This window comes from Aotus nancymaae, unplaced genomic scaffold, assembly GCF_030222135.1.
Source record: "Aotus nancymaae isolate 86718 unplaced genomic scaffold, 86718_ANA_hifiasm-v0.15.2.pri h1tg000016l, whole genome shotgun sequence".
Taxonomy (NCBI): domain Eukaryota; kingdom Metazoa; phylum Chordata; class Mammalia; order Primates; family Aotidae; genus Aotus; species Aotus nancymaae.
Genome location: NW_026988428.1, coordinates 51739200 through 51761556, shown reverse-complemented (window position 1 = coordinate 51761556; position 22357 = coordinate 51739200). Strand labels below are relative to the sequence as shown.

The following is a 22357-nucleotide window of genomic DNA, read 5'->3' as shown; positions in this document are numbered from 1 at the left end:
CATAAAGCAAGTCCTTAATGACCTACAAAGAGACTTAGACTCCCACACAATAATAGTGGGAGACTTTAACACTCCACTGTCAATATTAGATCAATGAAACAGAAAATCAACAAGGAAATCCAGGACTTGAATGCAGATCTGGACCAAGCAAACTTAATAGACATTTACAGAACTCTTAACCCCAAACACACAGAATATACATTCTTCTCAGCACCACATCACACTTACTCTAAAATTGATCACATAATCAGAAAAAGTTGTTTTTTTTTGAAAAGATAAACAGAGTGGATATTTAGCTAAGAAAAAAGAGAAAACACAAAATAAAATCAGAGATTAAAAAAGAGACATAACAAATGATGATGTCACAGAAATACCAATAACTATTACAGAATATTATGAAGAATTCTGTGTTAACAAATTGGAAAACCCAGAAGAAATAGATAAATTTCTAGACACATACAACCTATCAAGTTTAAACAATGAAGAAAGAAAACCTGAACAAACCAATAATTAGTAACAAGACTGGAGCTACAACAAGTCTTCTATTAAAGAAACCCCAGGACCTAATGGATTCAGTGCTGAGTTCTATCAATCGTTTTAAAAATAAGTAATTCCAATGCTACTCAAACTCTTAAAAAATTGAAGAGAAGAGCATATTTCCAAACTCATTCTGTGAGGCCAGTTGTACTTTTATATAAATCAGACAAGACACAACAAAGAAAAAGAAAACTATACACCAATGTTTCTAATGAAAACGAACACAAACATCTTCACAAAAAATATTAGCAAACCAAATTCAACAACACATTTAAAAGATCATTCACCAGATCAGGTGGGATGCATCCCAGGGATGCTAGGATGGCTCAACATATGCAAATAAATAAATGTGATACATTAACAGAACCAAGAACAAAAGCTATATGATCATTTCAATACATATTGAAAAAGCATTTAATAAAATTTACATCTCTTTATGATAAAGACCCTTAACAGACTAGATATAGAAGGGATGTACCTCAAAACAACAAAGGTCATATATGATTAACTCACAGCTAACATCATACCAAATGGGGAAAAATTGAAAGCCTTTCCTCTATGATCTGAAACAGGACAAATTTGACCACTTTCACCACTTTTATTCAACATAATACTGGAAATCCTAGCCACAGCAAATAGTCCAAAGAAGGAAATAAAGTGCATTCAATCTGAAAGGAAGAAGTTAAATTATCCTTTTTCACAGATGATGTGATCTTATATTCTAAATATCCTAAAAACTCCACCAAAAACTGTTAGAATTGATAAAAAAAATTCAGTAAAATTGCAGGACACGAAATCAAGATATAGAAGTCAAAAGCATTTATGCATGCAAACAGTGAATGATATAAAAAGGAAATCAAAAAAGCAATCCCATTTACAATAGCTACAAAAAATATAAGATACCTAAAAATAAATTTAACCAAGGAAGTGAAGGATCTCTATAAGAAAAACTATAAAACACTGATGAATGAATTGAAGAGGACACACACAAAACAGGGAAAGATATTCCATGCTCCTTCTTTGAAAGAAATAATACTGTTAAGATATCAATACTACTCAAAGTTAACTACAGATTAAATGCAATTCCTATCAAAATGCTCCTAACATTCTTCACAGAAATAGGAAAACATGCTAAAATTTACATGGAACCATGAAACCACAGAAGGCTGCAACAAGCCAAACCAATACTGAGCAAAAAGAACAAAGCTGGAAGCATCACACTATCTGACTTCAAAACATACTGCAAAGCTATAGTACCAGAAGAGCATGGTACTGGCATTAAAAACAAAAAACTTAGACCAATGGAAAAGAATAGAGAACTCAGAAATAAATCCATACAATTACAGCCAACTCATTTTTTGACAAAGGTGCCAAGAATATACACTGGGGAAAGGACAGTCTCTTCGATAAATGATGCTGGGAAAACTGGATAAACATATGCAGAAAAATGAAACTAGACTCCTATCTCTCAAAATATAGAAAAATCAAATCAAAATGGATTGGAGCCCAATATGAGACCTGACACTATGAAACTATTGGAAGAAAACAGTGGGGAAACACTCCAGGACATCGGTCTGGGCAGAGATTTTTTTTGAGTAAGTCCTCAAAAGCACAGACAACCAAAGAAAAAATAGACATATGGGATTCTATAAAGCTAAAAATCTTCTGCACAGCAAAGGAAACAATTGACAAAGTGAGAAGGCAACCTATAGAATGGGAGAAAATATTTGCAACTATCCATCTGAAAAGGGACTAATTAGAATATATGAGGAACTCAAAGAACTCAACAGCAAAAAGCAAATCATCTGATTTGAAAATGGGAAAAAGATCTGGGTAGACATACAAATGGCCAATAGGGATATTAAAATACTCAATAACACTAATCATCAAAACATGCAAATCAAAACCACAATGAGATACCCTCTCACCCGTTAGAATGGCTATAACTTAAAAGGCAGTAACCATATTGGGAAGAAGTAGAGAAAGGGGAACCCTGGCACACTGTTAATGGGAATGTAAACTAGTATAGCCGCTACAGAAAACAGTGTGGGCCGGGCGTGGTGGCTCAAGCCTGTAATCCCAGCACTTTGGGAGGCCGAGGCGGGTGGATCACGAGGTCAAGAGATCGAGACCATCCTGGTCAACATGGTGAAACCCCGTCTCTACTAATACAAAAAATTAGCTGGGCACGGTGGCGCGTGCCTGTAATCCCAGCTACTCAGGAGGCTGAGGCAGGAGAATTGCCTGAACCCAGGAGGCAGAGGTTGCGGTGAGCCGAGATCGCGCCATTGCACTCCAGCCTGGGTATCAAGAGTGAAACTCCGTCTCAAAAAAAAAAAAAAAAGAAAACAGTGTGGAAGCTCCTCAAAAAACTGAAAGTATAACTACCATGTGATCTAGCAATCCCATTACTGGATATATATCCTAAAGAGAGGAAACCAATTTCTTGAAAAGAACCTGCACTCCAATGTTTATTGTGGCACTATTCACAATAGCCAACATATGGAATCAATCTAAGTACTCATCAATGGATGGATGGATAAAGAAAATGTGATATACATACACAGTGGAATATTATTCAGTTATGAAAAAATGAAATTCTGTCATTTGCAGGAGCATGGGTGGAATGGAGGTTTTTATGTTAAGTGAAATAAGCCAGGCACAGAAAAACAACTATTTCCTGTTCTCATTCATTTGTGGGAGCTAACAAAGTGGATCTCATGAAGAGATTGAATAGACTGATAGTGAGCAGAGGCTGGGAGAGGTAGGGATGTGGGGAGATGAAGAGAGGTTGAACAATGGGTTCAAAAATACAGTGGGAGGAAATTACCCTGATTTAATCATCACACGTTATATGAATGCATCAAAGTGTCACACATGCAAAAATATTTACATCTTTATGTCTCAATAAAAAAAATTATGGGGCACAGCTCTATTGCTGAGTTAGGAATTTTCTTTACATGCTAAATTGTATGAACTAACTCTGATGACTGATAATAACACTGAAAATTGTAAAAACCTGCACTAATGTTATCCTGCTATAGTATCCATTTGTATTTAAAGTATTAAAAAACTCTTTCTAATTTTTTTCCATGGTTGGAGCATGAAGAAATGTCTTACAAAGTTTTAAGATTATTCTAGGTAAGCTAGCTTATCTATACCAGATGATCTTTGTAGTTACAGAGAATATAGAAATTGGATAATGATGTTTTATAAACTCTTCAATATCTACTCAGTTGTTGGATATTTGTCTTTTTAAATTAAAATTAAATGTCTGATTATGAATTTGGTTTCACAGAGAGACACCGGGCTAATAGTTTAGTCACTCTTTCCTCCTTTGGTGAAAACTTGCTTGTAAATATAATCATGCTTTCTTCAAATTACACTAATTTTATTATTTTCTTTCAAAGTTTTCTATAAACCTTTCTTGTCTCAGTAGTTTTGTGTTGGTGTCCAAGTGCTTGTGCTTTTTTGCCAAACTAACATTTATTTATTTAGTCTATTTTTAAAATGTTACACTGGCATAATTTTCTCAAGTATTGCTTTAAAACACTTCAGATAATATTTATAGGACCTCATGTAAACTACTGTGCAAAAAGTGAATAAGATTTGCTTAAAAGTCTGTATCTGCAGTAATACAATAAAATGAAGTTTAGTGTCTAGTCTAATCTCTTATCTATCCGTTTTATCTGTCATTTGTATTTTGGAGAAGAAAAACTTTCAAGAAACCAAGGCCATAGTCAGAGTAGAAACCATCTTAGCCGTTAAGATCAACTAAAAAACAAACAAAAAAGTAGTTATGATTCAGTCTGAAGTTGTATGTTGAGGTATATAAAAAGTAAGGTCTTATGTATGGTTTTTCACTTCCCCTGTGGCTGTGTATTTGTAATATGATAGAGTATAACGTAATAAAATCCTTTTTGCAGAGAGGATTCGTGGCCATTCTCTGTGAGAATGCAGTCTGGGCAGTTAATTCTCTGAGGAACCGTGACACATGTAGCTGTCCACTCAACCCACTATCTTTTTCACTCAGAATTATCGGTAGAGATCTTCCATTTTTGCTTTAGCCACCATACACAATACAAATTTGTATGTTTTTTTTGAACACATAAGGAGATTGGAAAAACAAACTTAGGACTGTATTACTTGTTTATCTGATTGTTTTAAACAAAGTTATAAGGCTCACTAATGTCTAGGCCAAGCTTCAAACTTTTATGGAACGAGTAGGCTTGTGGACCCTGAAGCAGTAACTTGATGCTTGCATTTTACTTGTTGGTTCATTTATTCAGCAAACGTTTATTATTTACTGAACACTATTCCAGTTGCAGGGGACTCAACAAAAATTGACAGCCAGTATCTCTGTCCTCATAGAGCTCATTGAAAATGCTGGCTGGGTGTGGTGGCTCACGCCTGTAATCCCAGCACTTTGGGAGACCAAGCTGGGTGGATCGCTTGAGGTTAGGAGTTCGAGACCAGCCTGGCCAACATGGTGAAACCATGTCTCTACTAAAATCAAAAATTAGTCAGGTGTGGTGGCAGGTATCTGTAATCCCAACTACTTGGGAGGCTGAGGCAGGAGAATTGGTTGAGCCCAGGAGACAGAGATTTCACTGAGCTAAGATTGTGCCATTGCACTCCAGCCTGGGCAACAAGAGTGAAACTCAATCTCAAAAAAAAAAAAAAAAAAAGCTTTCAGCCCATCTTGGCTAGTCTCAAGTTGTCATTGGCGCGGCAAAGAGAGCAAACAGGGGATGTGCTGCAGCAGAGGTGGAGGTTGGGGGCCATAACTTGGATGATTTAGTCTAGGGTTTCAGCTGAGACCTGGAGGGTGTTTAAATTGTCTCTGCGTTCTCCAGCCTTTGAACATCTTGCTTCCCTCCTACTCATCTCTTCTTCCTGCTCCTTCCACTCATCTTTCAAGACACAATTCGCTTATTTCCTCCTGGGAGACTTCAGGGATTGCCTCTCCTCTGTCTCGCAGAGCAGTCATGTTTTTGTTTCAACCATAGGATTTGTCACATAGCATTGTAATTGTGCATCACTCTGTTTCTCAGCAGACTGTGAGGCATCACGTGTATCCTGAGGTGATTTTTGTGCATGGTACTTTTATACATGAAATGTAGGTTTGAACTGCATAGGTTTTAACTTCATAGGTCAACTTATATGTGTGTTTTATTTTTAATAAATAGGTTTGAACTGCATAGGTCAACTGACATGTGGTTTTTTTTTCAATAAATACATGAGAGAATTTTTTGGAGATTTGTAACAATTTGAAAAACTTGCAGATGAAATGTGTAACCTAGAAATATGGAAAAAATTAAGAAAAATACATGTCATTAATGCATAAAATATATGTAGTTACTAGTCTATTTTATCATTTGCTACCATGAAATATCCACAATTTATTATAAAGTGTTAAAATGTATCAAAACCTATACACACAAACACTTACAGGCCATACATGGAGCAGTTTGTAAACAAAGGTAAAAAGATACAGTATTAAAGCATCTGGTACCTGGGAACTTGTCTGCTGCCTCCTGGTTGGTAGAAACTGCACATTGGTAATGTGCAAATTTACTCTAGAGACAAACTGCTCACATGGAGATAATTAGTTGCACAAAATTACTTGTAGTAATGCTGTACTACTGTAATAATTCTATAGTCACCTCCTGTTGCTGTTGTAGTGAGCTCAAGTTTTGTGAATATCCACTTAAAATACTGTGTGATGTTAATTATCTTCATGTGAGCAGTTTGTCTCTGCAGTAAATTGCCCATTGCAGTAAAAAGTGGTCTCTTGTGTATTTTTCATTGTGTTTAGTGCAATATCATAAATCTTGAATAATACCATGGGTTCCACACAAAGTGTCACTGGTGCTCCCAAGTGCTCCCAAGAAGCAGAGAAAAGTCATGACATTACAAGAAAAAGCTGAATTGCTTGATATGTACCATAGAGTGAGGTCTGCAGCTGGGGTGGCCTGACATTTCAAGATAAATAAATCCAGCATAAGGACCATTGTAAAAAAAAAGAAAAGGAAATTTGTGAATCCCTCACTACACATGTAGATATTCTAAAAGAAAGGCACATCTATAGAATCTAATATGATTCAAGAAAAAGTGAAGTCATTATATGACAATTTAAAGCAAAAGAAAGATGAAGGTTATAAAACTGTAGAATTTAATCCCAGCAAAGGATGGTTTAATGATTTTAGAAAGATATTTGGCTTAAAAAATGTCAAGATAGCAAGAGAAGCAGTTTCTACCAACCAAGAGGGAGGAGTTCCCAGGTGCCATTAAAATAATCACTGGGGAGGAAGGATATCTGCCTGAATAGATTTTTAATGGAGATGGAAGTGTCCTATTCTGGAAAACAGTGCTACAGACATTTATCAGTAAAGAAGTGAGCACCAGGATTTTAAGGTAGGAAGGAATAGGCTAACTTTACTGTTTTGTGCAAATGCAGTCAGGTTTATGATCAGGAATGCCCTTATTTATAGAGCTGCTAACCCCTGAGCCTTGAAGGGAAGAGATAAACACCAGCTGCCAGTCTCTCCATTGTACAGCATGAAGGGCCAGACAATGAGAACATTTTTTTATGGATTGGTTCCCCTGGTGCTTTGAAGTCAGGAAGTACCTTGCCAGCAAGGGACTGCCTTTCAAAGTTTTTTTTTTTTTGATATTGGACAATGCTCCTGGCCAACCAGAACCCCATGAATTCAACACGGAAGTCACTGAAATAAACTGCTTGGCCCCATACACAACATCTCTAATTCAGCCTCTAGATCAAGGGGTTATAAGGACCTTTTAGGCTCATTATATGTGGTATTCTACAGAAAGGATTATCAACACTATGGAAGAGAACACCAATGGAGGGAACATCATTCAAGTTTAGAGTGATTACATTGTTGAAGATGCTATCATTGTTATAGAAAAAGCCATGAAAGTCATCAAGCCTGAAACCATAAATTCCTGCTGGAGAAAAGTGTGTTCAGGTGTTGTACAAAACTGCACAGAATTTACAACAGAACTAATAAAAAAAATCACAAAATAGATGGGGGATATGGCAAAAAGATGTGGGGGTGCAGGTTGAAGATATAAAGATACGAGTCTTGGAGAAATTCAAGAGCTAGCAGACTGCACCATAGGAATTAGCAGATGACATGATGTAGATGACTGTTTCTGAACCAGCGTCAAACGAGGAGGAAGAAGACATAGAAAAAACAGAGCCAGAAAACAAATTGACGTCAGACAATTGGCGGAAGGGTTCTGATTATTCAAGACTGGTTTTAACCTCTTTTATGACATGAACTTTTCTATGATATGAGCACTGAAACAAAAGTAAATGGTGGAAGAAGGGTTAGTACTGTATAGAAATATTTTTAGAGAAATGAAAAAGCAAAAAAGGTCAGACAGAAATTTCTATGTTTCTTTAAAGGTACACCAAGTATGCCTGCCTCTCTGCTTCCTGTTCCACTTCTTCCACCTTTTTTGCTTTTGCCATCCCCGAGACAGCAAGACCAACCCCTCCTCTTCCTCCTCCTCCTTAGTTTGCTCAACATGAAGATGGCAAGGATGAAGACGTTTATTATGATCCACTTCCACTTAATGAATAGTAAACATATTTTCTCTTCCTTATGATTTTCTTACATTGTCTTTTCTCCAGCTTACTTCATTATAAAATATAGCATATATGTATGTATATATATCTCTCACATAAAATATGTGTTAATTGATTGATCATGTTATCAGTAAGGCTTCAGGTGAACTGTAGGCTATTAGTAGTTTAATTTTAGGGGAGTCTAATGTTATACATAGGTTTTTAACTTCGTTGGGGGCGGTCGGTACATTACCCTGCATTTTCAACTGTAAATCTTTCATTGTCAAATGTAAATCAGTGCTATATGGCAGAGGCACTCTTCTATACTTAGCATACAGTAAGTTGCAATAAATATATGTTGACTTAATAATAAAGAATGAATGTTTCCTATTATGTGACTATCTCACATTTTTCTTTGAGCTGATCTCTAGTTATTCTAGCCCTACCAATAAATTGCCTCTAGTCCAGATCATATCTGCTTCTGTTGAGATTGTCAAATCATTCAGCCATTCTTACGATAAAACTGCCGACCCTTATATCACACATTCTAATTTCAACCACTGCAACTAGACAAAAAAAAATAAGGAAAAGGAAATTATTCTTTTAATAAATTCCTTTTTCCAAGCAAAGCAATCTGAATTGTGGCAGTAAAATCTGCAATCTTACTGAACCTGTGGACATATTTGCAACAGTATAAAGAAAATGAGAACTCTGTAGGTCAGATCTTTCCTATGAGTCACTCATAGTAAACAGTACTCAAGGCACCAGGAAGCATCCCTTCAACAAGAGTGTAGCTGTCGTGACAACACTGGCATGGATCATTCATTTATTTATTTACTTTTATTTTTATTGAACAGTGTTTTCCTCCTTTCTGACTCTCACTACTCTTCTTAGAGTAGCATGTGCCTTTGGTGTGAGTGAGGGAAAAAACCTCTCTCTGGTACTTTCTACTTGCTGTGGGATGCATTGCACATCCAAGTTCCCTGGGCAGAAGACACGGTTGACAGGAATGCCTTAGTTTTATTTAACTTCTATAGTGTCCAGAATGTGTTTCGTTCTTTGGTCTCTCACCTTCAGTGTGAAATCTTTAATCCTAACACACGACTTTAGAAACATGAGGAATGATGCTATTATTACTTTTAGAAAGGCTTCTATGCATTAAATATTAGGATGAAGTTTTACTGAGCGTTCACAGACACACTAATGACAGAATAGAACATTCCACTAATCCCAGAGAAAGAATTCCATGTTGTATAGTTGGGTGCAAGTATAACATGAAGTACACCTCGAGAGCATTCTGAAGTCAAGGCTTCCATCACAGTGAGCTCTAACCCTGTGCTCAGGAATCCTGCAAACTGTACCTCAACTTGAGCAGTCTGTGTCTACAGCCTCTTGATCACAGCACGCTGCTGTGCCTAATCATGAAGGCCCCTTTCACAGGAAGAGTTTCTTCCCTCCTATCAGGGTCTGACCTGAAGGTAGAATTCCCGTTTGGGCAGGGCCATGACACCATTGCCACCATTAACACCCCTGAAGAGACCTGTTGGTTGAGCTCAGCCATGTTTCATTCATTTTAATAGATGTTATCACTTAGCCACTTCCATTTCAAGAGTTTGAGCTTTGAAGTGTTAACACTTTGAACTTTTAAGTGTTATCTTTATTGATATGACATTATTTTGTCACTAGGACATTTAGAGACTAAATGTTTTCATTTAGTCACTTCCATTTCATGAGTTTTAACTCTTATTGTTAACTGTTAGATAGTGACACTCTTTTGTCACTAGGATGGGACTTCCTGTGGGACATTAGGTGAGTGACTTAACTACTTGGACCTCGGTCTCCCTTTCTGCAAATTGCAAACAATTGGCCTATTCAATCTCCTTTGTCTATTCCAGTGGTAAATGTCTTTTAATTAAAACCGAAGTAGATAAATTAGGCATTTTCACATTTTCTCTTCTTTCTTTTTTTTTTTTTTTTTTTGTTAGTCCTATAGAAATTTGTGGGAGGATAGAGGAGGCTATTAACTTTCCTGTTTGATGACCAGGTGATTCCTGTCTCAGATAGGGTTTGAGAATTCACTTGCACAAAGGGGACTGGTAGTTTCCCCTGCCCAGCCAGCCTACAAGCCAGCTGCTAAAGATACCAGCCTGCTGCTTCCCCTAATTTAGAAACTAAGATTAATGTCCTGGGCACCTTCTGGTAGTCTACACTGAACGTTGTTCTGTGCTTTATAAATGACAGGCAGAGTGATTTTTTAAAAGGTAATTTTTTTCTTGTCAGTTTCATGTCTCTCATGCTTCCCACATTTCTCTTGCTTAATTACTCCTTTCCTTCCTTCCTTCCTCTCTCCCTCCCTCCCTCCCCCTCTCTTCCTCCCTCCCGCCCTCCCTCCCTGCCTCTCTCCCTCTTTCTCTCTTTCTCTTTCTTTCTTCTTTCTTTTTCTTTCCTTTCTTTCTCTTTCTTTCTTCTTTCTTTCTTTCTCTTTCTTTCTTTTTCTTTCTTTCCTTCCTTCTTTCTTTAAAACACTAAGCTCTCTCTTGCCTTGGAGGAGCACATTTTCCTCTGCCTGAATTCCTCTCTTGTGTCTCCTCCCCAGTCTCCTCTCTTCTTTCCCCAGTTTCTCATGTAGTAGCCCCTTCCCATTTCTAATATCTCTACTTAAATGTTGGTGTAGTTTGGCTGTGTCCCCACCCAAATCTCATCTCAAATTGTGATCCCCTACATGTTGAGGGAGGAACCTAATGGGAGGCGATTGGATCATGGGAGTGGATTCCCCTGTGCTGTTCTCATGATAGTGAATGAGTTCTCAAGAGATCTGATGGTTTAAAAGAGTGGCACTTCCCCCTTTGCTCACTTTCCTGCCACCATGCAAGATGTACCTTGCTTCCCCTTTGGCTTCTGCCATGATCGTAAGTTTCCCGAGGCCTCCTTAGCTATGCAGAACTGTGAGTCAATTAAACTGCTTTTCTTTATAAATTACCCAATCTCAGGTAGTTATTTATAGCAATGTGAAACCGACTAATACAAATGTCATTTTTCAAAGGAACCCTCCTGACTACTCAATTGAAAGTAAGTGGCTCCTATAAATCCCTGTCATAGAGCTTGTGAATTGCAAACATAACTTTAATTGCAATTTGTAAGTTTTTATTATTTGTTTGTTTTATTTATCATCTGCTTTCCCATGAAAGTTTAAGCTCTGTGAGGAAAAAGATCATGTATTATTTATTTACCAATGCATATCTAGTGCTTAGCACATAACATCTGCTGTATAAATATTTGTTGAATGAAAGAGTATCATTAATGCCTCTTCAACAATATTATATGTACTTACTGTTGATTTTTTAGATTTCCTGTGCTTCATCAGCTAGAGAGATGAAATCCATAACCAGGATAAAAAGAATATTTTATGGGGTAAGAATTCGCAATCCTTAAGTTAAAACACTTGTTTTTTAAAATATGAAAAACTTCTCTCATATCTGTACTTTATCTGCAGATTGGAGAAAAAGGAATCTACAAAGCCATCAGTGAACTGGATATTCTTCTTTCCTGGATTAAAAAATTCTTGGAAAGCAGTCAGTAAACAAAAGCCAAGTACATTGATTTTATAGTTATTGAGAACTGCTAGAAATGTTTATAACAGCCTATTTTTTAAAAACTTTTTAACGTAATACTGACAGCATGTTAAGTGATTCAGAATAGACAAGAAAGATTCGGTGTAATAAAGTTTTAGAGATAAGTGTCACTAATTTGCACATTTTCTGTGTTTTCAAATAATGTTTCCATTCTGAACATGTTTTATTATTCACAAATATATTTTGTCAATTTAATTTAAATTACATTAAATTAAACATTAACTCCTTTAATATTTGAATTAACTGAATTAACTCATTTAATATTTGTGTGTGGGGGGGGTGTTGGGGGATAGAGGGGAATGACAGATTTCTGGAATGCAATATAATGTCATTGAGACCTAAATAGATGTTATGTATATGATTGTCTACTTCAGGGCTTGAAAATTATTCATTATGCCAAGTGTGAACTTAGCACTTAACAAATGTTGAATTTAATGAAACAAATTGTGTTTCTTTCTCCTGGGTGTCCTTTTCATGATAGCATGCTAGAATTTCTTGGTGTGCAAGGGGTACCTACCAGATTACAGCAAATAAGATACACAAAGTACCTAACTGCTTGGAATGATTTACGAGGAATACCTTTGACAGGAAACCCAAGCCATGAAGACCACAAGTAACCAAGATCAAATGTAAGATCTAACCAAGATTCGTGCTGAATCTTGATAACAGGGTGCTGTGCAATTAGAGAAGTTCATAGAAGCCAAATAAAAGTCTAAATGCAGCTCAAATTTCACCACAGTCAACTTTTTATAATGTCTAAAAACCCCATCTACATACTCATAAAGGAGTAATATGGCCTAAACATTGTTTTGCATTAAAGGGACTCTGCTCTGTGCTATTGGCATACAGCACAGAAAACAGGAGTCATTTCTGATGGGACATCCTGGGCCACCAGCCAATTCACTCCCACAAGGCTTTCATTGTGCCCCTGCTGCACACCGACAGTTCTGGGACTTGGCACCTTTTGTGTTAGTAGGTGGGACTTCCCCAAGGTCTTCATGGACTGTGTTCCTGGCAGCTTTTCCCTTCATTGCTTTCCCACCATCTAGTTCTTTGTTTTAGTCATGTGGTCATTAGGTTGTTCACTAGGAACTGCCCTCTCTTCACTGATTTCATATTCCAAAGTGATCCCTTTCTGCCTTTCCCCCATCAACACACTATGGTACCATGTCTGATCTCTTCTGGAGATCTCATTCCTACACAAGTACACAGGACAGGAAAGGTGTGGGGAACTGCAGGGCACTGGTGATGGGGAGACCGGAGGACTCTCTTCATCTTGCTCTTTACCCAGAACTTCCCGGGCAGGCTCCTGGGCCATCAGCAGCAGGGCAGGCTTCTTTCCTGAGAAACGTTTGGAAGAGCTGGAATCTGGGGGATCAGGAACCTGTTCCCTGGCTTTGCCAAGGACAGGGGAAGAGTGCACCAACAGCCTTTCCTTGATCCACGTTCAGGGCCCTCAGCATTTTCCAGGATTAGGTACCACCGACAGCTGAGTTGAACTGTGCTGGACTTCCATAGAGCCCAGAATAGTCCCCAGTCTCGGTCACAAACCATTCTTAAGCTGTCCCCATAACTTGGTGTCTCTAGACATGAGAAGGGCTGATAAATGTTCATTTGCCAGTCAGCAAAGAAGTATTTATTATGGGGGCTTTAGATTCTTAGGAGTAAAATTTCGTTTGCCTCCCCAGTATTTCTGGGTGATTGAATTTAATATTTGTTTGATTATTTCCCAAGTTCTTTGGTTTTCCAGAACAATCAAGAGGTCGCTAAACTTAGGAGCAAAAGAGCAATTTAAAAGTCATCATTGAGTGAAAAATCAATATCCAAGTGCTGGTGTCTATTCAGAAACTTCTCAAATGCCAGGGGCAAAAGCACAGTTTTCGTGTGCTTGTATTGAAAGAGCATCAAAAGAGGAAGATACATTGGTGTGCACAGTGGGGATACCGTGTCTTGGTGGTGTTGCTGTGGGCTCAGGGGTGAAGTCCTCTGATTTAAAGGTCCCTCTCTGGATTTTATCAGAACCAAGGATGATGACATGTTGGGAAATGGCTGCACATCCTGGAACCACATGAGCTGCTGTATAAACCCTGAACCCACTTAGCATTTGTAGGAGGTGATCCCTTTTGGTAGATCCCTCTTGGATGATACAAGGAGACTACATGTCCTATGAAGATGTATTGTCTGGCTCTCTCTTGCTCCCTCTCTCTGTCATGTGAGGACACAGAGAAAAGACAAAAACATAAAAAAACAAATTTAAGAAGATATTTTTGTCCGTCAACCATTATATGAGCTCTAGCACAGGGTACAGCAGAAGGAGCTTGAGGACCAGTGGGTAGCATGGAGTGTTGCAAAGAACCCTTGGCAAGGTTGAGAGACCAGGCTGGCCCCCATTTCCTTCAGGTCTCTGTGGCATCATCGGTGGGTCACCTGCACAAGACAGTGATACCACAGCCCCCCACCAACCCCTGCTCATTTTTCTCTAAACCACTCCTCTCCTGCTGGCATGCTTGTATGTTTACTGACAGTCTCTCCTTTATCAGAATATTGACTCTGGAGTGCCTGGCTTTGGCCTGTGTTGTTCTCTCCAGGGCCCCAGTACCTAGAACAGGCCCTGAACCTTGAGGAATGGAGTATAACAGAGCTTCCTGACTTTTAGTTCTCCAAAAGCACTTATACTCTTATTTGTGTAACAATGAATTTAAATTAACACATTATTTTATTTGGCCCAAGTAAAGGGTAAATAAATACATGATTCTAAAAATAGATAATTTACACAAATACATTCCTAACCAAAACACGTTTATATGAGTACGTATAGAATCATTTTGCAAACCCTGGGCAGAATGTGTCTCACACATTGGGAAACACTGCATTATAATGAATTTCCACTGCCTCATTCTGCCTCAAACTCAGAAATACATGAAATTAGAACCAGATAACTTTAACCTACCCACAGATACCAGTTTAGAAAAAGTCAAGCTACGATGTTCAGGTTTCAAAATGGTTTCAGAGCTCCCGTCACTTTTTCCGGAGATGGAGGGACGAGAGCACACTCACCCAGTCAGTCATTCCATGGTTTTGATGACTGTGGCTCTTGACGGAGGGTGCCAGGATAGTGGCATGACTGCCGTCCTTCTCCCTCAGCCCTGGTCAAGAGGCCATGGTAGATGCAGCTCCAAGGGAGGGAAGCTACAGGAATTAGTGAGGCTTGTGGATTGTTCAGATGCACACACAGGGGTAGGAACAAAAAGTGAAAGCTCAGTCAGGCTGAGCTGGAGTAGCAGCAGAAAATCTCAAATACAGGCCGGGCTTGGTGGCTTATGCCTATAATCCCAGCACTTTGGAAGGCCGAGGTGGGCCGATCACCTGAGGTCAGGAGTTTGAGACCAGCCTGGCCAACATAGTGAAACTAAAAATACAAAACTTAGCTGGGCTTGGTGGCATGCACCTGTAATCCCAGCTACTTGAGACTGAGGCAGGAGAATCACTTGAACCCGGGAGGTGGAGGTTGCAGTGAGCCAAGATCACGCCACCGCACTCAAACCTGGGCGACACTGAGACTCTGTCTCAAAACCAAAACAAAACAAAACAAATAAACAAAAAAAACTCACAAAAAACACACTCAAAAGAAGATGCAGAACTGTGCTGTGAATTACTATTCATCACGATCATTCATAAGAATGGATGTCCTTCACTACAGCTGTGAGTGAGTTACGAACTAAAATGAAAACCAGTAGATTCTATAAATATTTATTGAATGTTCTGCTAGTCACACATTCATGGCTGAGGTGTAATGATAAATAAAACTCATAGTTTGTCCCTAGCAATTTAGATACTAGGAAGGAAGATACGTATGAAGACAAGCAATTAGTGCAATGCAAGTGATCGTGGAGATATGTACGAAGTGCAGTGAGGTGGAGGTCCGCACTTTGCAGAGGAGCTGAGGCTTGAGATAACATCCTTTAAGACTCAGCTCAGGTGTCACCTCTTCCAGCAACCCTTCCTTGATCCCTCCACTCTTAGGCTGACTTAGATGCACCTTGCAAAGCACATTTTCAGAATAGCACTATCACATTGTATTGTAATTTTGTTTGCTGCTTTTCAGAAGCAGGATTGGGGGATCAGAAGATATGCTAAATACTGCCAAAGTACTTTCATAACTATTTCATGGCTAATTTTTCCCCACATTCTTTCTTGCTAAAACTGGATATTATAAATATTTGAATATTTTTGCCAGTCTGGTGGCTGCAAATTATATTGCATTGTTTTAGTTTGCTTTCCCCTTAAAGCTTGTTAAATTGATCATTCTTTCATATGTAGATTCTATTTACATTTTCTTTTTTGAGATATTCCCCAAAATGTCCTATAGGCCATTTATTTAATAAGTTTGAAACCTTACCTGAACCTGATTTCAATGGTACAATTAAAGTAAAATGTAATCATTTCAAGTAATCAATAGAGAGCAACACCCCCTGGAAAGGCACATTGTGCAGTCTCTCTACCGCCTTAGCATCTCTCAGGAAGAGATCGCTATGAGGATGGCTTCTCCCTGCATCCTCCCTAGCCTGGGGAGTGCTCCACATCAGCTCTTGCTGCTTTTGGCATCCAAGTGAAAGGGAGAAACCCACTATGAATGTAAGTATTTGCACATGCCGTGGGAGGTAGAAGTGGAGACTGAGAATCCTTTAGGGTTAGGCAAGCCCCTCCTTTACCTATTCAGGACCTGTTCACAGCTTCTCCAAATTCCCTCTGCTTCCCACTCGTGCAAAACGAGAGGGCAGATCATACTACTGATTTGAGATAAGAAATGCTTGTGCTACTTTCCCATGAATTAACTGCAATCCTTTAACTCCCAGCAGCCTTTAAGGACCAGGGATGTTGCCCTGGTGTCTTCTGGAGCCCACTCTTCCCCTCCATTAAATACCTTGGTGCATCACTGGTTTCATGTTTTTAAATTCTTAGGAAAAAACACTTCATAATAAAGATAGTTGGTGTAAATAAACTCTTCGTAAATCAAGATAGATAAACGTATCTAAGAGATGTGGCCATCTTTAAAATTGCAAACCTCTTACCATGGCGTTTCATACCTCACTTTTTTCCTCTCCATAACATGTATCCGATTCTAACATACTATATAAACTACTTACATATTATGTCCATTAAGTATTGTCTGCTTCCTTCTCCTAGAATTTAAATTTTGTGAGGGGAGGGATTTTCATATGTTTTGTTCACTGTTATATGTGTAGTGTCTAAACAGTGTCTTTCACAAGTATGTGTTCAATAAACTTCTCTTGAATGAATAAATGAGTGGACTGTGTGTTCAAAGATAAGGGGAAAGAACCAAGAGAACCCCATTGCTAAGGATGCTAAAAATTCCTATGGCTCGTTCCCAACCTCAGCCTTTATGACAGGATAGGAACTCTTATAAGGGGTAGGTGAAATGGCTCCCAACCATGTGATCACATATCCTTTAAACAGAACTATTTTCAAAGTGGTTGGTTCAAATGAGGCTGTAATGTTTTCTATTTTCCATTTACCTATCTCACTTGTGATTTAATCATTTTAGATTAGGTTTAGAGTGGACTAGACTGAGAAGGTATATTTGGGGGGCTAGACATGGACAGCCACAAGTATCAATAACTTTGGCATAATAAGATGATCTTTGGAGACTTTTTTTGGAACTGTTGAGAAAGCATTCTCTTCATAGAAATTAGGTCCTTCTGGTACTTTTAAGTTATTTTCAAAATTTGGTGATAATTTTCTGTAAGGTACAATACATAGAGGATGGTAGAGTTGGGAGCCTACTATAGGGTCCTCTAGTAACAGTGATTGGTGAAGAGTCAGGAATGGGCCTATGACCCAAGAAGTTCCAATCAGAGAGTGGATTCCAGTATTTATAAATGAATTCTGGAAAAAGAGTCTTTCTCTTTTCTATGAACTGTAAGCTTGGAAGAGTATTGGTTGGAACTACTGAAGCCATCTTGCCACCATGAAGACAGAGACTGGCTGAGAATCAAGCCAACATGTTAATCACTCAGTTCTGAAAATCCACACTCTCCTCTGGGATTCTTTCTACTTCACTTAGATGCTGCTTCTTGATCTTGCAAGTGAGTTTCTTCTCTATCGGAACACTACAAATTGTAGGACTCAGGGCTAGGTCGTGGCTTCTTCTAATCTCTATGTTCTCTATTGCTTTTGCTACAGCTAATTCAACCCCATGGCTTTAAATACTATCCATGTGCTGTCTCCAGAGTTCACCTAGTCCCTGAATTCCATGCTCACACATTCAATTATGTACTTGATATTTCCATGTAAAACATCTCAAAAATAATATTTCAAAACCAGAAAATTTGTTTCTCCTTCCAAAATCAATTCATTCTCTAGTATTCCACAACCTGGTAACACAAGACAGAAAGATATCATGGTTAAGTACACAGACTCTGAAGCCGAGAAAGCATGGCTTCACATAGAGGCTGTCACTTAACAACCAAGTGAGGTTAATCTGTCCATCCCTCTCTTCCCTTATCTGTACAATAGGGATGATGAGAATAGTACCTATTTTGTAGGGTTGTTGTGAGGTTTAAATGAGGTCATATATGTAAAGTGGTTAGAGTCATCACTGGTATATAATAAAAAATGTTATAAGCATAAGCAGTTATTATCATATGATAAATTATCACCTATTCAATTGCTAGGGCCATTTTTGCAATTGCAAGGATCTTTGATTTCTTTTTTTCCCTCATATCCCAAAACAAATTCATTAGCACATTCCTGTGGTTCTACCTCCCCAGTAAATCCCAAATCCTTGTGCTTCTCGTATCCCCATTAATGTACCCCGGCCCATGTCACTGCCATGTCTCACCTGCACACTGCAAGAGTGCTCCTTCTAACTGTTCTCATTACCTCCACTCATACCTTGCCCCTGAGTCCAGCTTCATTGAGCTTCTAGAGAGAACTTAAGGGGTGTAAATCAAAGCGTATCCCTTCCTGTTTGATGCCTTTTAATGGCTTCCTTTGCACTGAGAATAAACTTTATTATCTGACCAAGAAAGTCCTACATTACTGTGAATAAATCTTATTATCTGGCCAAGAAAGACCAACATTAATTGCCCAGCCTTCCTCTCTGACTTTGTCTCCTGGCATCTCTTAGCTGACTTTTCTGTTTCTGAAAGGTCCAAGTTCAGCTCTATCATGGGCATTTGTACTGGCTAGCCCCTCTCCTTGGAATACCCTCCACCAGGCCTTCCCACAGTCAGCTCCTTTCATTCAGGTGTAGCTCAAGTGTCTCTTCCTTTGACATGACATTCCCGACTCTGCTGAGGAAGGCTCTCCATCTACTCCTAGTAGCGACAAATCACTTTGCTTATTTCCTTCATATTATCCTCATGCTATGAAATTACCTTGTATATTTGTTGATTTCCTTGTTTATTATCTTTCTTTCTCTGACCCCACTAAAATGTAAGCTTCACTAGAAGAGAGGTCTAGTGCATATTGTCTGTGACCCTGCCCATCTGTTCATTTTTGCCATCTCTCATATTCTCACTCCCATCGCTAGTCAAGTGAGTTTCCTTCTCTGGATTCTTCTTGCTGCCATGATACCTGTTAATACTCATAGAATGCCACTTGCCACACTGTATTGTAACCTTTGACTCCCTTGTCTGAAGCTCCAACCAAATCAAAAGCTCCTTGAGAGCAGGGATTATACCTTGTTGATTTTTGTATTGCCAACATTTAAAGGACAGCTTAGAACATAATAGGGACTCAGAAGAGTCTAATGGTTGAATTAATTAAGCATGATTTATCACATGCAGCAAAGGTTTTGTCAAGTTTGTCAGAATGAAAAGAGGCACAGTCAGTTCTTTGAGGATAAAAGTAGCAATTCTCATATTAAGAGATGTTTTGAGGATGATTCTCACTATTTAATCTGTGGCAGAAGATTGCTTTGAGGAACATGGCAAAGGTTTGCTTTTTCTCCATATCCTGAGAGATGTTAGATCTTATAGAAAGCTTTTTATTTCTTTTAACCACTTGTAATTTTCCACTCAACAACTTCTAAAAGAGGTAGTAGAAGTATATTTTATTAGTTTCAGAACAGATTTTTCTTTTCTGTTTTTTAGGAGTCTGGCTCCATTCTTAGAAAGGTTGAGTTTATAACTTATTTCTAGAAGTTTCTGTTCTTAAAACATAAAACAGCTCTGTTTCATGATGATGCTTAATCTATTTTATTGCTATTCTGCTTTCCCCACAACTGTGCTTTCTAAATTCTGACACATTGCATGATCCTAAGAAATATATTGGCTGTGGCCATTTGGTTAAGTGCATGACCTGTTTTCACCAGACCAATCTCCAGCTGGGTAATGATAGAGATGTATAGTATCACAGGGCAAAATGGCAAATGGGGCACTTTGGGTGCACTGTTTTCTTAATCCTTAAAATAATCCCATAAGGCAGCATGAGCATTTTCCAACCCGTTAGCCTGACATTCAGGGAGTCCTTATCTGGCCTTTTACTCTCATCAATTCTAGCCCAAAGTTCAGAATTTAGTAGGTGTTCAACAAGAATTTGTCAAATAAAACACTGACTAAGTTTAAAAATCCATCTCTCATTACCCTTTGTTGTGCATGCCTCCAAGATCAGTCTATTTTTTAAAAAAACCCCAACATGAGACAAGCTTATTTCTGCTTTCATGTCCTTCTGTGTGCCAGATTGTCCATCTGCTATATCTTCTTTACTCTTTTATTTCAAGATAAATTATACATTTTCTTTATGATCTCCCCTGCTCTACTAAGTCTTGCATGGCCACTATAGCCCACAGTGAATATTCCCTTTTGGTTAATTTCCCAGTGAGATCAAAGATTGCCTATAAACACATACTAAGCCTTCTCTATGTACCTGATTTTGTGGAAACTGTTTACAGTTCTGCTGTTTTATTCTAATATAGCATTCTAAGTGTTTCCTCAAATATTACTACATTACATATTTTACTCATTTAGCCAACAGATATTTATTTTTTTTACTTGTTAAGTGTCAGGCTCTGCCCTAAATGTTAAACAGGTGAACATACCATTATAGATAGGGAGACACAGAAATAAAGAAGGAAATATAAAGGATGTCAGAACAACAAGAACAAACAAGCTGGGGTGTGGGGGTTTCAGGGACTGCGGCAGGGCAGGGACTGATTTGCTCTTTAAAAAAAGACTGGTCAGGAAAAAGTTCACTGATGAGGTGACATTTTTGCACAGATCTGAAGGACCCTTACAATAATGAAGGAGTAGACAGTAAAAAGATTATTGATTTTGGTTTTGTAATTTATGTGGATGTAGAAGCAGGCTTGGGGATGTTAAATCTATATAACATCACATACTTATGAAACAGGTTAACGTTGTAATCTAGAAGATTTTGCGCTTCTCTGAGTCACCTGTCATGCCTTACTTTCTCTCAGTTAAGTTTCTTAGTTATCTGGTTACTTTTAACAAATGGCAGAAACAACTTCTTAACTATGAAAGATTACGTTCTTTTGACTTACCTAATTATTTATCCATATATGTAGTGAATGTATTTTCTGAATGAAAAGTTGGGCAATAAACTCTGAAAAGTTCTAAAGTGCTCAGAGGGACAATGGGACCACATAATTGAAGTTGGCACCAAACTGTGAATATATGGTCATTATACTAATATAGATGCCTTGGACTTAGCAGCAAGCACTAACCACAAAGTAATGGTGGATTTGCTCCTAAGAAAGAAACAAATGTGTGACTGAAATCAACTTTTCTCATTCTGTTGCATGGAATATATAGTATTTCCTCAACATATTGTTAGTTTTCCTGTTTTAAACTTACAAAAGTTTTTTTTTTTTTTTTTTATTTAACAAGTTTAACAAAATGGTGCAAACTATTTTCTGTACGGGGAATTATAATGCACGTTAGAATGTTACAGGTTGGAGAAGTTCCACATTAAAACAACTCTTTAACATTAACATGAGTTTCTAGAAGATTGTTCCGAGAATACATTGGCTTTGTAGGCACTTAGTCACATCGAGTGTCTTTGCTACCTAGAAAACAGTTTGGAAAACACCAATTCATACAAATGATAATCTTGAGATGAAGCATAGCTAGACAAGAGTATCACTAATGAAGAAGAAAAACAACTACTGGATTTCTCTTCAAAGAACAAGAAAAACGTTTAAGGAAGCAAAATGCTGATATGATATGTATGCTTTGAGGAGATTAGAAAAAAGGGATTTTAATAAGTAGATAGACAATAATTTTTGTTTGCTATTTGTATTTATTGAAACAGTGTCGTAAGTGTGAAATGCACTGAGACATCTCAGAATGCTGCTTCCTGCTCACCTCATCTACTGAAAAAACGTGGCGTGTCACCACGGTAACTTGCCTTTACCCACAAGTGAGGAACTCAGTTTTATTTCCTAGATAAAATGTAAGCACCAACAATATTCACTTTTTTTCTGTTCATTTGTAACATCTTGGGAATGACCAATGACACTTTCCTACTGAGAAAGAAAACTTTTCATGGTAGTAGCAACCACGGGTTCGGATGATGACTCACATTATTACATTAGTAACATCATTTGTTC

At 38.1% G+C, this 22357-nt stretch overlaps 1 protein-coding gene across 2 annotated transcripts in view; it reads left to right on the top strand.

Moving 5' to 3' along the window:
* IL26 (interleukin 26) overlaps positions 1 to 22108 on the top strand; it is a 33139-nt gene extending 11031 nt beyond the window's left edge. The window contains exons 4-6 of one of the 2 annotated variants that reach the window (XM_012444972.1): positions 11477 to 11542; positions 11625 to 11722; positions 22060 to 22108. In XM_012444972.1, the coding sequence (XP_012300395.1) occupies positions 11477 to 11542; positions 11625 to 11711 (153 nt within the window). In that variant the 3' untranslated portion in view covers positions 11712 to 11722; positions 22060 to 22108. Of the gene's footprint in view, positions 1 to 11476; positions 11543 to 11624; positions 12094 to 22059 lie in introns of those variants that run through there. The other variant, XM_012444970.3, reaches the window with a different exon arrangement.
* Positions 22109 to 22357: the final 249 nt, after the last annotated feature.